At 47.5% G+C, this 17,212-nt stretch overlaps 1 protein-coding gene across 8 annotated transcripts in view; it reads right to left on the bottom strand.

The window, feature by feature from the left end:
• ARHGAP40 (Rho GTPase activating protein 40) overlaps positions 1-17,212 on the bottom strand; it is a 447,044-nt gene that overhangs the window by 76,511 nt on the left and 353,321 nt on the right. For all 8 annotated transcript variants that reach the window (XM_078652147.1, XM_078652146.1, XM_078652148.1 and 5 more), the window contains one exon: positions 2,056-2,276. In XM_078652147.1, the coding sequence (XP_078508273.1) occupies positions 2,056-2,276 (221 nt within the window). The remainder of the gene's footprint in view (positions 1-2,055; positions 2,277-17,212) is intronic.

The raw sequence follows: 17,212 nt of genomic DNA on the forward strand, positions 1-17,212 counted from the left end.
AATATAATACATGAGATTCTGTAATCCCTATATAAATGCACGTCCCTAATTTCTTTATAATCGGTGACTAGTGACATACTAAGGCACCAATTAGAATCGAGAAGACATCAGAACTTGACTATTATAAGTTATTACAGTCGAGTTCTGACATCACTATGCCTCCTGCCAGAGTCAGCAATGATGTAAAAGTTGAGTCAGGTCAAGGAGTAGAATTGAAGCAGCTATTTAAAGCAACGAAACCGGAAACTTGCTTTTCTTTCTTCTGCTCTGTTTTAATAGCTTACAACCACAAGCTGAGGGAAAATGTTTATTTTTTGCACTCCTTAGATAGAGAAAAGCAAGAATCTTTCTACATGTTTCTAAACATTCCGAGCTACTCCAGCTTTTTTTTTTTATTTAATAAAAAAACGACTTGTACTGAACTGTTTCTAATATCCGTTTGTAACAAATATCTAACCGGTTTTGCATTAGAGGCTTTATTTTTATTCTACATGCTTGCAAATATGCTCGCTATTTCATATGAAAGAGCTACACAGCATGGTTTTAAGTGGTTTGTGGGAAAGGTTATGGTGGGACTATATATTATATGGGAAAAAGTACCCCCTAGTGTACAGGATAAGGATATTCACAATTCTCGGACTTCCATACCCTTACTGAGAAACTTAGCCTTCAGGCTCGTTCCTCTATATGGCGATGGAATGCCTCTGTGATATCCATATAATGTACAGTAAGGAGTACTGTATCCTTCTTATAATGCACAATGTCTAACTTAGGCCTAGTGGCTTCCTGCATGGGCATTTATAGAAAGGACTAAGACTTTCCATAAGTTCACACTCTACTTGACTATAATCACCAGACACTGCCCTAGTAAAGCTTGTAATAAAAGTACACATACTTTGTCTTCATGTCTCTCAGGCAGAGAGGTTCATTTTGAATTCCAGGAAATATCATGCCCCACTGCGATAAACAAAGGCCAATAGCAAGCTGGGCTCTTTCAGAGACAGCCTGGCCTGTGGGCTCGGTGCAGGCTGTTGTCTGGACAGTTATGTAATAACGTATTGGACCTCTGGCGATGGCAGACTTTTAGGTGATAACTTTATTTTGGAAAGACTCAGTAGGAAGAGAAATTATATAAAACACATGCTGCCTCTGAACATATTTTGTTTTGTTCGTTCTTTCTCATCACAGTTATTGTTATTTTTACAATTATAATTTTGCTTATACACTGCACTAGTCTGGCTTCTATTAGAAATGTCTAACATTACTATTCCAGTTCTCGTGTGTGGGCTTGCTCTTGGTCAAGAGTGAGGGGAGGCCAATAAAACATCTGTGATCTCAGGCAGTTAATGTTGCTAATGTGCGTCCCTTTCAAGTATTTTTGCGTGAGGTTCATGGGACACCTGTCAGTTTTCTCCGGTCTATATGGTCAATTGGCGTACTTGCACTGCCTGGGGGCTAAGGGAACTCTGTGGGATGTGACCAGGAGTGACCTGGTTTGCAACAAATGCAAAAAAAACAACTGATGGACAGAAAACTGAACAATGTCACACATTCACCCCAGTAGAGCCTTGACTGGGGGGGTGAATGTTTGCATTGTTCAGGATTCCGTCCATCGCCTGCTCTTTTTGCTTCTGGTATGCAACAAGAGAGCAGTGAAAACAATTTTACTCTATTTTCATCCTAAGAGTCTAAGAACTCACAGGCTTATTGTGTGTATGTGTGGCACGACTACGGCAGCTTTCAAGAGACTGCGGCCCCTAGTCTGCAAGTTCATGTGGGATGCACTGATCTTGTCTCGTTGCCTGTCCGACAATTTCAGTATCGCTAGAAGTCATTGTGAGTATGCGTGTGCCCATGGTGGGCCCTCTATGGCGAGGACTTGGCTTTCTGGGAATCCAATGCATAGCCCAGCCCTTTTCCTTCTCTCAGCTGGTTTAAAAGATTCAAAATAAAAACAGGTGTAGGCATCGGATTTACTACAGTAAACCGACATATTGCCTTGACACAGTCAACCATCTCATGAAAATGGGAGGGAACAAGGCAGAAACGTCTTACCATACAGGCATCCCTTCCAAACACATCCCTGACGTCGCGCACAGGTTGCTTGCTCTTCTTCCGCATTGAGCGCGAGTACGTGTCCAGCCTGCGCTGTACGGCCGCTGCCTGGGTCTTGGTCAGCGTAGACAGCAGAAGATAGTTTTCAGCGTCTGCGGTGTGATCTGTGAGCAAGATGGACAGGCCGGCATCTTGGAACCAATCCGCCTCGATCTCTCCCTCTGGAATACAAAGTCAAAAAGGATGTTACGGACAGAGGGAAGATGAATCGACATAATACAAGCAAGAATATCAAGCATTGGCAAAACCAATATGTCTCCTCTTTATGACCAATGGCTTTACCTATTTATTTATTTGAAGAGTTTATATTGCGCTGGCTAGACCCGGAGGTATCAGAGCGCTTTACATGAGGAACATGGAGTTACAAGATACAAATTACATCTGTTACAAGAGCATAGTAAAAACACAGGCAAAACAATAATTATAAAGTAGTTCGTCCGGGGGAGGGGAGGAAGCACACACTGCGGGGCGACAAGGAGAACTGTGCCCAATGTCCGGCTGGGTAGGTGACGGGCGAGGGGGAAAACCAGGGCCAATCTCCTCTATAGCGGTCTAGCAGCTCCAACGGAAATCAGCCATGTTGCTCAGGGCTCGGAGGTCAGGGATAAGAAGAACAGTTTTGCATAGTTACATTTAGTTATAGTTGCATAGACAAACATATAAGGACAAGTCCCCAATGGAGGATGGATGAATGCCTTTAAGTGATGATCTACAGTGGTGTGCTTTTTACGCCAGGTTGTACAGTATCAGCAAAAAAAGTGACGTAATGACTGGACTATGCTGAAGGCACGTCAGAACCCATGTACACACCAACAGAATGACACAGGCACCATTGGATTAATTTTTTATTTACCGATCCAAGATGGAGGGCACTAACTGGATCAATAAAGACAAAAAGTACGATGTTTTAGCACAAAAGAGCATATTAACAAAAAAAGGGAAAGTAGGGCTAAGGAAATAAGGGAAGGGAGAATGGAGGCGTGGATGAAGGTGAAGAGGGGAAGAGCATCGCACAAGGGAGAGAGTAATACTGGGCGCAGGGGTAGAAGCACACTTGGAGAGAACACAGTGTGATGGACAGTAAAACATGGCGCTCAGGGGTCGGGCAAAATCACATGTAGGTAAGAGAAACATGGAGAGTGTGGGGGAAGCAGAGAAGGGTGAGGAGAACACAGAATGCATGGGGGTGAGAGATAAGTACAAGAGAAACAATCACTGAGTGCAGGGTCGGCCTTATGGGACGTGCACACTGTGGAGAGACAGAGAAAGCTGGAATACAGATGCAATCTCATAGAGTGCTTAGGTGAAAAAGAAAAAGAAATGAGTAGTGAAAAGGTAGAAACCAGCCATTCGGAGAGATAGTAAGGAGATTACGTTCCTCGGCAGGGATAAGCACATGATGGACAGGGAAAGCCACTGAATAAGAAGCAGGCAAATGAAAGACATAAGCCAACCAACGGTAGACAACGGCTGGGCAATAAACCCATGCGAGTTCTTGGTAAGCACACAAGTGTATTTTGCAATTAGACAGTTTTTGCTCAGTTTGGTAGATCGGACCTTATTTATTTTATTTATTTGTGTATTTTGTAAAGCGCAACAGCTGCCCCAATGGGGCGTCCCGGCGCTGATAAATCATGGAACTTAGAGGCTAGGCACCAATGGGGCATTATATGGGGAAGAGATGTGTTTTCAGGGACTTTCGGAATGCTAATTCAGTTTGACAGGCTCGTAATGCAACCGGGAGGTTATTCCAACACCGAGTGGCACAGACCTCGAATGTTTTCCCTCCGGCGCGAGTACGTTTAAATCTAGGGGTTTCCAGCAGAAGTAGGGAATTTGAGCGTAATGTCCTGGTGTTGACATACGGTCTCAGAGTGCTTTTCAGATGGGCCGAGCCTTTGCCCTTGGAGGCCCGGAAAGCCAGGGTCATAGCCTTAAAAATACATCTCTTGGAAATGGGGAGCCAGTGGAGTTTACGGAGGTGTGGGGAGATGTGATGTCTGGCAGGAATTCTCTCCACCAGCCGAGCAGCAGCATTCTGGACAGTCTGTAACTTGTGGCATAGGCCTGCTGTGATGCCAAGATATAGTGCGTTGGCGTAGTCCAGGTGAGATATTATCAGGGCTTGTACCACAGTCTTACGGCAGTCCATCGGCAGGTAGTTGATGAGCCGTCTAATTGTCTTGATCTTAGCAAAACAGGATGCTGCTACTGTTTGAACCTGGGCGTTGAAACTGAGATGATTATCCCAGCGCACTCCCAGGTTTCTCACCGAGTCTTTAGGCGTGGGGGCATGGCTGAGATCATCCGGCCACCATAAATTAGAATCAAGAGGGGATGATGAGTTAAAAAACAAAATCTCTGTCTTTCCAGCGTTGAGTCGGAGGGAATTGGAGTCCATCCAGCTAGAGATGTCTCTTAGACAGTTTTTCAATGGGTCGAAGGCAGAGGCAGTGGGGGTATCAAAGGTGAAGAGTAACTGAATGTCGTCAGCGTAGGAGGTGGATTTAATCCCAGTTTGCGCAATCAGTTTAGCCAAGGGGGAAAAGTAAACATTGAACAAGAGCGGGCTCAGGGAGGAGCCCTGTGGAACTCCCCATTTAAGTGGTCTAGCGGTGGAGGTGTAGGGAGGGGTGTATACCTGCTGAGTACGGTCACCCAGGTAGGAAGAGAGCCATCTCAACACTGTACCGCCAATACCCAGGTCTCCCAGCCTTCTCAGCAGGATCTTATGAGAGACCTTAAAACCAATAGACTACTAGCACATTGCTGCACCATCCAGGAAACTCTAGGTAGCTTGCACACTGACACGCCCACCCCTCAGCATTTATGGTAAGCTGCACTATGATAATAAATTGCTTATGGCCAAAGGTTAGTGTTGTCAGTAAGGTTTGTGCTTTTACTTTGTTATCACCATACACAGGGCCTGATTTAGAGCGACTTTGTCCGTCAGGGTGGCAGAGGACATTATGCCTGCCACCCTGACAGACGTCAAATTTAGAGATCACCACTGGGTCAGTACTAATCCCTGTACCTTGAGAGGAACAACTGTCATTGAGGTTCCTGTCAAGTTACAAAAAGTTTGGAGGGTGACCATCATTGAAAAGTACTAAAAGTTTAGGGAATGGCTGTCAAAATCTGTCTTTCAAAAACAAAATCCTAAAGTGGGAGTTTGCTTTTGAAAAACAAAAGCAAATGATCCCCACACCCTGAGAATTTACTACTAGGATGTGTGGGTCCTTAATTCTTTTTTTCTGTTCTTCACCACCAGGTTTTTCTCAGCTGTGACACATGGTAAAAAAAACAAAAAACATCAGACCATCCACTGTAAATAGAGGGAGCGGTGTGCTGGCTTTACTCCGATAGCCAGTACTCCATCGGTGGTTGCTTTCTGTCACTGGAGCCGACGGGGGCTCAGTCGACAGAAATCCAACGGTTCATCAGTTTCTAAATGAGGTAAGTGAACCATCACTTTGGTGGTCTGGGTACCTTGTCATATTTGAGATAGAGTACCCTGTCCATCCGACTTTAAAACAACCCCAGAGTTCGTATTTCAGACATCCTCACCAATGTGACAGCAAAAACGAAGGTTATGGCATTCCGGGCAGGACAATGAAATACTTCAGTGTAACAATTTACTCCTTTCAGACCACTCTGCCCATGTGATAGATCCACACAAATTAAGGTTCTGTATTATAAAGGGACTACCTATATATTGGGGACGTAACAGACATAGGTGTACAAGGCCTATTCCCTTTGACAAGGTTAAAAAAAAATCTCACTCAGTCGATAGATGGAGTCAGTAAACAGTACATAAGGTCTTGTAATCCAGACCTAGACTCTCACCACACTTGCAAATATTTTGTATCAGTCACTTTGAAAGAAAGGCTTAATTCGGGATTCAGTTCCTCATATTGTTCTATACTTTCACTGTACTGCGAAGAATTCCACCCTCGAATGACTTCGTCTTAGTTAGAGGGTCTAGCAAGACAATTCATGAGTAACAACTGTTTTCCGGCTGCAAGAGAGACCTATTCATCTTCCCCCGAGAGACGCTCGTTTGTTTCACAACAGTTGAAAGCAGTCGAAGTAAGCTCAAATGTAGGAAGGGTTAGCAGAGAAATGCCCAACAGATAAACAGAGAGGCAAGGTGAGAAATGGATGGGCAGGTAAAGGCAAAGAGGAATTTTTTTTTTTTGGGGGGGGGGGGGGGGGGGACAGGAGAGATTGTGCCCGGTTGCCACTGTGCTGATATGTGGGATTCCCACGCTTCTTCGTGACACTACTTTTCATTTCTTAATACCAGGTACAAACAGAGACACTGCCGCTGGCACCACGACACGAAGGGGAGTATGGGGGGACAGCGCCCTAGTCCCACACGTCGGGCGAGCGTAGCCTGCAGCGCGCCCCCTTGAGACGCCCCCCGGCCAACAACCAATGGGTAGGGCTCTCCTGGGGTCGGGGGAGGCGTGTCCAGGGTTATATGACCAGGCCAGCCCTAGGCTCGGCCTTTTCTTCCCGCGCTAGTCCGAGGCTGCTCTGCGCTGTAATGGGTTTCCCTGTCCGGTTTGTACCGGTCATCCTGGCCTGCCTGCCTCGCTGCACTGGTCTTGCGTCGGGTTCTTTCCTCGACGGTTTTTGGGGTAAGTGCTGGTTGAGAGAGCCCGTCTGTGGGCGCTTGGACAGGGAGGCAGCCTTGGTGGGCACGAGTGGTGAGGACGTTTGCTGTTCTAGTGGTCGAGCGGCGGTTGGTGTGGCATGGGGCCCGGGAGCTTAAGGGCAGGCGGTGTTCGGTCCCAAGTGCGGCATGTTGGGATATGCCGGGGGCGTTGGAGGGTTAGACGCGGCCAGGGGGCACTGCTATAGAAGTGTGGATATGCCCGACTCCCGCCTGGATGGCGCCGCGGTCCTACAGTGCTGAGCGGCTATGCGCTATTGTTGCTGCAGACTCGACACGGGTACAATGACGGAATTGGGGGATGGTTGATTGATCGAACAAGTGGGGCTGCGGCCACCCAGCATTCCAAGCCTCGGGTGAATATCTAGTCGGGTGTCGCTTGGCGAGGGAGGGTGCTGTTTGTCCCGGTTGTGTTTGTTAAGAGATGCCGAGCTTGTGCTGGCAGCCAGCGCCGGGCAGCCTTTCTTCGGGGCGAAGCCCGAGCAGTGTTGGGTCTGGCGGTGTCCGATCGTTGGAGAGATGGGAGCAGGTTGTGTCTTAGGTCGGCGGGCTGGCTGCGGGTGATGGTGAGACGATTGGTAGTGGGAGGCCCCGTTTCGCACATATTTACGGCAAAATTGCATTCCGGGACCGATGCCCCCGCCGCGCAAAGGTGCGGAACCCGCAGGCTTCCAATTAGAGCTAGGTTGGGAGGGACCGCATCTGCGCATTGTAAATAAGGTCGCTTGCCAATTTTCGGCCAGACGTGCTGCAGTGGGGTGAATATTGCATGTCAGTAGTTTAGTCTCACAGGTGTTACAGGCATCCGCCGCGCGATAGATTTAGTTTCAAGAGTTTACCCTAGGAACTGCATTAGAGTGGGTGCTTGGCTCTCATTGTTTAGGAGGCACATGTTTGGCGACGCTACATCGCGCACGGGCACTTCATGAGCGCCGTTTAAGGGGGAGCCCAAGACAACAAACGTATTTATTAGCATAGTTGAATATTTGTGCAATGCATAAAATAAAGGCACGACATGCTTTGGTGGGACAGTAACTATCGGAGGCAGTTGGTGGCCCTCGTGGGGCCGCCATATTGGCTGTGCTTGTACACCCCCCCCCCCCTCTTTCCCCAGCACCTAGCGTGCGGAATATATAGGCGAGTCTGGGAAGCGGCGTCAGGTTATTTATTTAATTTTACTGCAATGCGATTTAGCGCGGACTTTACCCGAAGGCATCAGAGCGCTTCACTATAGTGACCCCCCACTGGGGCTGGGAGCTCGTCGCGGGTCGCGTTCTTTACGAAGCATAATAGCTGACCAGTTCATGTCGGCTATGGAAGAGCTGGCTAGGATGTACGGCTGGAGGGGCGCTTTCGGGACAAACGCCGTGCAACGAAGTGGTATATCAGCGGTTCACTGTATCCCCTGCTCCCCGTGCCTGCAGGCCAAAATAGCGCGGTGGGAGAGCGTTAGACTGAAGATCGAAAGGTCCCTGGTTCAATACCGGGTTTTGGCACAATTTGCACTGCAGCTTTATAGATTACAAGGTTGATGGGAGCCTAATTGACGGCTACATTATTTATTTAACTATGCAATTTCGCGGTGAGTTTTCGGGCCCTTTGTTCGTTTGGGTGGTCGGCGAGAGCTAAAATTGTTTCTTTCTGGGTTGTAATCGATGCTCGGGTGAGCGGTACACCTCTTGGCATGCGTTTCAATGTTCGTTTAAGCGGTCGGCGAGAGTTAAAATTGCTCTGTTTCGGGTAATTTGCAGCCATTGGATTTGGCGGTGTCCGGTCTATTCAAGTGCATTTAATTTAGCCGTACCCAGGTCGTCGTTGTTCTTAGGACGTGTGCTCGGTGGAGGCTGTCCTGCCCTCCTATTCCATGCGGGGCATCCAGATGCAGGCCGTCTGAGGGCCTCCAACCTCCTTTATACACTTCACATTCAGCTCACCCGCGCCGCGACCGGCTATGCTCTGTCACTCGGCCGGGAGGGGGGGGGTGAGGGGCGCGACCCACTTCTTAGCCTCCTAGTTGTGCACTCTGAAGCCCTGTATGTGTTGGTCATTGCAGCTACAACGTTACTCCAATGGGCGCTATTTAAAGGCCATTAGTTATACTATAGAAAAATTAGTTGCACTCGCAATTACTTATACCCGACTCCAGATTTTATATGCCATTTGCTGTTCAGTTTTGAATAACTGTTATTACTGTTACCGAGCTCCATGATCTGTTTATCAGCTTCAGAAGAATTAAGGCTCAGCCAACCCTGCTGGCACCATAACTCATAAGCAGTGAGAAAGCGAGGAGCAGTAGGTCACTGCGGCGCCGACTTTCCAGAACAACAGCCCCTCAGCAAAATTCCACATGCACCGCCATTTTGTACAGCCTCTGCGAGGAGAAAACCTTGAAAGCATTTTGGATTTAGCGATGGGACTGGGTTGGCGCATGGGTTCACTCGCGCTGGTCTTTGGGGGGGCGAGTATCGTTGTGGCCGTTGGCACACAATGAATTTCGGATTTGTTTGGCGCGGGAGCTACAGGGAGTTGGCATCGGGGGGATAGTGGCGGCATGGTGCTTGTTTAATTTGCATTGCTGGGGAGGATAAATGACGCAGTTTGTATCTTCGTGGTACACACCAAGTGTCGGGCTTTCAGTCGGCGGTTTTAGTTTTGCAGGTCTGCAAGTGCATCTCCAGTGTTGTATAGGAATTGTCGCCCTTGGCTGCCTTTGTCAGGCTTACAGGCACGCTTTCTTTAGGGGAACATATCTTTTATTTTAGTTTAGCGTTTTCACATAGATGTATGATCACCTCTTTTCTACAAATTGTCATGACAGGCGGCAGTCTCTCTACGTGATGCTTTGTGAATCTCCGCATTTGCATTGTTTGCCGCGCCGTTTCCTTTACCCTCTTTTCCTTTCGAAGGATGGTTGTTTTGGAACCGCGTTCGGAAGTTTAGCTGTACAAAACGAAACAAAGATCTTCGTTGTGGTGCATTTGTTTTGCAGCTGTTGTGCTTGCTGGCATTCCTTTTTAGGTACTAGTCGGTGCCTTGCTGTTCAGAACTGACAAAGCTTGTAATGCTTCCATCATACCTCACGAAGCAATATGTGTAGCCATTGTTGTATTGCATCAGCCTTGCGGTTCTCAGACTCTAGCGCGTCTGCTCGATGGAGAGCTCTCTATCTTGCTTGCTTTCACTTAGAATATAAGAACGATGACCTCGTCAATGTATGATGCTCACAGCAGGGTGATGAGTTTGTTGGGACTTTTCTAGCGTTCTTATTTAATGTGTGTCTATTTTCCTGAGTATCGTCTTCCACCTCGTGATTATTTTCTTTTAATAGGTCTTACTGCAATATACTTCCATCCCGTAAAGCCCCCATTACCTTGATCGGTCTCTTTCAGTTCATTTAGTCTATTCCAATGACAGATTATAACGAATGAAAAGCGTTGTGTACGAATGAGGTTGCAGCCATCAGTGGTCGCCAATTTGAGACAGACGGTGGAGGGGAGTGCCCAAATGGCGCCGCATTTTGTAGGTAAAGCGAGGCCCCGGGGATATCCGACAGCCGGAGCTTGGTCCGTCCTGGGGCGGCGCGCGTGTAAGTGGTTCCAGGCACATCCAAAATACGATAACTGCCGGCTTTTCAAGGATTCGGTGGTCGGTCCCATGGCTAGCACATGCAAAACACGATATGGGCAAGAAGAGGCCCTCTCATCGGGGGCACTGAATAGTAATGCCACGAACGCAAGGCGATTATGCGTTTAGCCCCATAGTTGTTTTGGTTTCGTACAACGGTCTTGCTACGTTGTACTTAGTGTCTGAGGTGCGGCGGTCCCGGAGGTTTACCAAGGTCGCGCGTATAGTTTTGGCTGATGCGGCCTTCCATGGCGCCGAATTCTTCGCCAGCTGGTCATTCAGCAGGGGGAAGTAGATCTATAAATACCAGTCTTCCTGACTACGGTATAATTTATCTGGGGGCAATGCACTGCTTCGTCTTCTTGACATTGTCATTATTACATGGTCATTGCATGACGGCAAACAGGGTATGGCATAACGGCTAGAGCTGCAGATATGGAGGTGTGCATATGTAATGTACTGATGCACATGTCATGTGAAGTGCTCCAATACTTTCGGATCGAGCTCGGCTGTTGTATACGATGTTGGCAAATGTTTATTGTTGCACATGGTTTTCTGTTCTTTAAAGTGAACTGCTTCATTTATGGAATTTAGCACGAGTTGCCAAAAGATCCAAGTACGACCTGCACATTCGTACTAGTAATAGAGGTTTAATGACTTATATTTGGACCTTTTAAATTCTTGAAGTTGGTAAGTGACACTGGTCATCATATCATACATATATCGGGTTTCGATAGCTTGATACATACTATAGCTTACAACCCTACTCCAAGGCAGCCATGGTACTCTCTTACCAAGCTATAGACCAGTGTTGCAGGTAGTTAACTACAATGGTGTGGGTAGGAGTATGTCATCAGCATAGCATGGGATAGAACTGGTTAATAATATTACAGCTGTCTACACATTGAGGACAGAGTGATCTAGTTATAATGGGGATGCAAGGGACACTTGCTAGGATACTGGACCAGAAGGCCCATTCCAGCCAATAAGAGCCCCGTGCCTAGTTCAGCCCCCCCCCCCCCCAACTTTTGAAACACAAAGACAGCATTTAGCACTTTAAATGATGGAGTGGAGAGAGCCCTTTTAGGATCCAAACGTCTACCCACAGGGCCAAAACTGATAAACGCACCCACCGAGGAGTCGTACCAGCTCAATGTACGGACGTAATAACAATATTTAACTGTTTAAAATCACAATTTTGGACAATAAAGTAGTCAATATGACTGATATAGAATTTCTTAGCTATCTCTCATTGTCAAGGTACAGAAAATGTTTCTTGCAGCTTAGCTTCGCCTGTCAGTTGCCATACCTGATGCGTTTGTGAACATGTCCTGGTGCAATCTTCTGCAGTATCCTAAAAATAGTTCAGTCCCTTGTTATACTGGACAACCAGAGTGTTGCAATACCTTACTGCGGAGTCCCAGACACTGCAATACCCAGACAGTCAGCAAACAAGCTTATCAAGGACCTGGAGACTCCGAGCACCATACCAACAAGTGACTGCGGACGTTATGTAACAGCATAATGTAAAATGTATCTGGGTACTAGCAGTGCACCTGCATGCTTAGTAAGGGATGAGAGACCAAATAGCTCACCCAAAATGCAATGGTCACTGTCAGGCTTAAGCATCTGATAAGGGGCTTAAATTAAGGCGTTACAACGGTAATGGTGGGTTCGGAGGAATGGTGCCCCTGTGATGTATCCCGAATGTGATGTGCGGGGGTAACTAACGCCACTAGGTAAACAAAATACATGAGGTAGCTAACAGTGCATTACAGAAGAGAAAAGTGTCAAGGGGCAGGGTACAAGAGAACGAAATACAATTGGAGGCGAAATGCCGTACAGGGACAATGCGGCAATAAATGGCAAATGTTCCACAGGGACCCAAGTGAGGCTTCTCGGTGACTTGTTCATGCTATATATAAGTCCAGGCACTGTAAGATCCAGATGTCTTTGTCTGTCCCTTGTCCTACCAAATTTACGGGCATACCCAGCGGAGCATGGAAAAGTCAACAAATATGTCAATTTCAACAAATATGTCAAGTTTCAGTAATCTCCTTTCGAGTACAGAATGAGGAAGAGTTGAGTAATCAGACTTCAGGCGAGCGAAGACATAACTTCTAATAAGAACCAGAAAGCGATTTCTGATTGTTAAAATCTGAACTGGGGTAATCGTAAATACTTAGAACACCTGGAGTGGCAGTACCCCTATTTGGGGCCAGGCGAAGGGAGTGCAGGTCCAGAGCCACCCAAATACGCAAGGGGGATAGGTGGAAGTGCAACAAGTTAGGAGTAGGAGATTCCCCGTGATCTGAAGGTGGCACTCGCAGGGCCAGATCACCGGAAGCGAGGGAGCATGCCGCAGGATGGTTTACGGACCCACGCAGAAGTTGGTTGAAGGGAGGTCTGGGTGGTACCATTACAAGAGAAACGGAGGGGTACCACTAAAAGACAGGGTACACTTGTCTGGACTGGGGGTGAACATATCCCTCCTGGATGCACAAAGTGGTACAAAACAGCGGTGTGAAGTAGCTAGGTGGGTGGGGGGCTCTGTCATCGGCTGGGTTTCCCGGGAATGAGATGGGGTCAGCTGAAGTCAGACTTCAGCAATGTCTAGCAGCATGGGGCGGTCCTCCCAGCATCCTGATTATCCATCTGGGGGGGAACGACCTGGTCAAAGTGGGGAGGAGAGCCTTAATGGAAGCCATGCAGAGGGATGTGACAGCCATAACGAACCATTTGGGAGCCACGGAGGCAATATGGTCTGAGATTGTGCCCCGCAAGGTCTGGAGGGGAGCACGGTCGACAGTTGCGATAGAGCAAGGCCGGAAGAGGGTCAACAGGTCCATGCAGAAATTCATGGAAAGGAGGGGCCTGGGGTTCATTAGGCATGCGCTGATACAGGAAAGGACTGAAGGATATTATGAAAGCGACGGAGTACATTTGTCTGGGCTGGGAATGGATGTCTTTCTCCTAGACCTACATGAAGCCCTGTCGGCGGCAAGGGTGCCGGTAGGTGGGGGGGCTCTGTCATCGACGGGGGCCTCCTCCAGAGCTGTGGCGGAGTACAGGGCGATCTGGAAGCAGATGGACAGTAGGGGTACCTCTGCGGCAGAAGGATACAGTCTAAATACCTCTGCCTGGCACAGTAGGGTGCCCGAGCCAAGAACCTGGAGCCGAGGGGGTTCCAGGAAACAGCGTCGGCGCCCCGTTAGTCCTTCGGGCGGTCGGGGGGCCTGAACCGACCGGGGGTGTGCCTCATCTCCCCGCCCTGACAGGGGGGGCGGGAGTATAACAAAATAAAGTGATAATGTACTGCACCGTCTGAGCATCGACTCGCCGTGCAAGATGGCTCCTTGGGCATGCGGGTCAGCGAGAGGCTGCCGCATTGGATCGCCTGTAAGATGACCCACCTACCAGGACCTGTGTTGTATGAAATAAACCTGCATCACTGCGTTCCCACAAATATGTCTCATGGTTTCCTTGGTATGTAAGTGTATGCGCGCAGGGCGGAGTAAGCACTGATGGTGTGGGCACTATGCAATTGGGTTTGAATTTGCCTCCGCTGGAGTTGAACCAGCTAGAAATCAGATTTCTGTCTAGCAGAGTTGAACCCCCAGGCCAGATCCTTAGCTCGAAATGTATTAGAAATCAAAATTTCCCTAGTAGAATATTTTCCCAAGAAACTCACTTTAGCAGGAAAACGGGATTGCCACGACCTCCTTCGACGTGTACGGCCTCCCTTCCCAGCTAGAACCACCTACAGCAGCAGTTTTGCCACAACAGGAACTACTACCATTTGGATGTCCATCTGTATTTAGGGACAAAACTAGTGTGCTGTGCTCCTCTTTCGGATATGATAGGTCCATAAATGCATCTGCTGCTGCAGAACAAAAGGGGCTTCTGGTATCTGTGCAGACCGTTTGGCGTTGTTGGATAGTTTGCTGAAATGCTCGTCAATAATCTCTCTAAGCACTATAGACGTTTATTCAGGGCTTTAAGTGGGATGACAAAACTGGGGGGTCTCTCGGGGGGGCGTGGTCAAAGTAATTAAGGGCGTGGCTTAAAAACACGTATGCTAAAAGTTATTACATCCAGATATATAATACAAGTAACTTCATAGTTACAAGTCAGGATTATTGGCTTTGTCAAAGATTGTTAGTTGCATAAGATAAATAAGCAGCAACTGTGGCTCGTATATAATATTGAAAAAGCTTACACATAAAGCCCTGGTGACACCACAACAATGTTGTTGCTCCGTAGTTCCAAACAGAAAAGAGAACTCTAGAGAGAAAATGACTCTCTTTCAAGGATTTCCCTTCCCCTATAACGCTCGGGAAAAAAAAACGGACCTCCTGTGCCACGGCACAAAACAGAGCACGCTAGAGCCCAGTTTCGAGGCCTCCTTAAAAAACTGCCGGCGCTCAGACCCCGTGAGACACGGCACACTTAAAGCCCTGCGTTTATTCACTAGATCGGCCACTTCGTTGTGAAAAGGTCCTCTCACCTGCATCGCGGAGCAGGCGTGCGTGCTTCTACTTGCAATCTTTCTAACCTTCGGCTACTATTGGGAAGGCAACTATGGCGGATTACACTATCTGAACGGTTGTACAGAGTAAGCTCCATTTCGAGACGCTGTTGTAAATAAAAGAGAGGAGACGCAAAAGCACAAAGACGAGTGATCGTTCTAAGATCTGAGACTTCCCTTTTCCCTTGGTTCGTGCGAATTAGAAAAGCTGGAGAATGCTGCCACCTTGTGGTGTAAACTGGTTATATTGATTTCCATTAATTACAGGCATCAAACGGAAAGGGGTGGGGGAGATCCCTTTTCTCGTGTATGGCTGGGGCTAGAAATCTATCAGATTTATTGAGGTACTGAAGCTCTTTTAGAAAAAACAAAAAACTTTATAAAGTGAAAAAGCGATAGTAAGACGATGTGGTTGATTCGGTGGAAATATTATGAGGTCATAACTAGGGAACGGTGGGGTAAGGGCAATGTGGTCCAACTGCAGAATGGAATGAGGGATCCGTGAGTTTCTCATATCTCACAGATATTCATTTACCTTGGCCTGGATGGGAACCGTCTGAAGAGTCGAGGGGCCCCTGAAGCGACGAACCCCCACTATGCCACAGGGACGTGTTGCGCCCATGGGTACGTGAGAACAAAATGGATATTTCATAGCAAATTATTCAACTATTCATCAATGAGCCAATATAGACATTAAAGGCCTAATTACGACATCGGTCTGTAAGCCTCCAACAGCTCGTCGGAGGCTTACAGACCGACATGGTATGTTTACATTTTGACCCTCGAATTATAATGTTGGAGGTCGTAGTGTAAACCAGACCGACTTGGTTTCGACGTGCTCAAAGAGACCATCCACCAGTCACAAGTCGCACATAATTCCCAAAGGACGGCGTTTATGCTGTTGGGATTATGATGTTGGTTTTCGACAGCCTTCCCATGTCGGCCTTTCTGAAATGAAAAAGGCTGTCAAAGAGCGTCTCTGGGGGCCCCAGCACTGACCCATTCTCCCCTGGCCCTCCGGATAGAGGCCCTGGGGGGCACCTATGGTGCCCTCCTACACATCCCTGCACCGTGTGGCAGACACCTTGGCACCATGAGGTGCCTTCCACACAGTGCAGGGATGTGCAAAAACTTACGTTGGGAGCTTGTGCTGCGGCTAGTTTAGGACTGCCACACAAGCTCCCATTGAAAATGGAAATGGTGACCACACCATGTGCAGTCACATTCTGATTCGGTATGCAGAACCACTGACCTATGGTTGGGCAGTTCCCTCACCAAAATGGTGTTGAACATCGTAATGAGAGCCTAAGTATTACAAGATACAGTCACACGAGGGGGAGGTGGTGAGGCAGTGCACACATGTCGGTTCATTAAATAAGCTTGAATATGTGATCTTTGTCTGGCTTGGTCCACAAAATGGAGAAGTTCTGCTTGATCTTGACAGAAAGACATCTGGCGAAATGAAAGAGTTCAGATGCAAAGTCTATTACCTTGTCCAATGGGGATAAAGTGTAATGTGGGACACCAAGTAGGATGCTACTACAACATTATCAAATGTAGTCCTCGCCAGAGTGTTGATGAGGAACTTGGCTCTAAGAAAGAGACTTGGGGAGTGCACTGAATCCATCTGATATATATATAACTTGGTGTCTGACTGCAGTCGCAAATACAGAAAACACCCCTACATCACAATACAATCAAACCAGAGAATTTTTAAAGCATGGGCAATGTGTGCATTCGAAAGGCATCCCCGGGAAAGAACTTAAACTCTCTCGCTCACCTGTCTTTTTCTGTACCTTAGACTGGCTCCTTCCCTCTTCCCACCGCTCACTCTGATTCTGTCTCTCTTTACTCGGTGTCATTTTAGGGAATGTTGGCCCCTTGGAGAGACTTATTACAATTGTTTCTCTGGAAACCAGTTTCTGTAACTTTGTCACCATTCCGGTCTGAAATAGTAGAAAATGGCTAATAAAATTCAGTTATTCCAAACAGTGGCCCCTAAAACATGGCTTGATTGGCCCCAAAAAATTCACAGATGCCTCTGAATTATCAGACAGCCACCTAATGGATGGAACTGTACTTCCAAGAGAAACCAGAAGGAGGCTTCTAGTCTGTTGCTACAGAACAAGCAGGAAGAATATGGTCTCAGTTTCAGAGGAGTGGACCACGAGGGAGAGTGAGGAACCATCCACTCCTATGCTAATACAACAGTCTGAAAATTTCCAACCTGCAAATTGGTTAAAAAAAAGGTAAAATAGAACAAAATG

Source organism: Lissotriton helveticus, chromosome 7, assembly GCF_964261635.1.
Source record: "Lissotriton helveticus chromosome 7, aLisHel1.1, whole genome shotgun sequence".
NCBI classification, from domain to species: domain Eukaryota; kingdom Metazoa; phylum Chordata; class Amphibia; order Caudata; family Salamandridae; genus Lissotriton; species Lissotriton helveticus.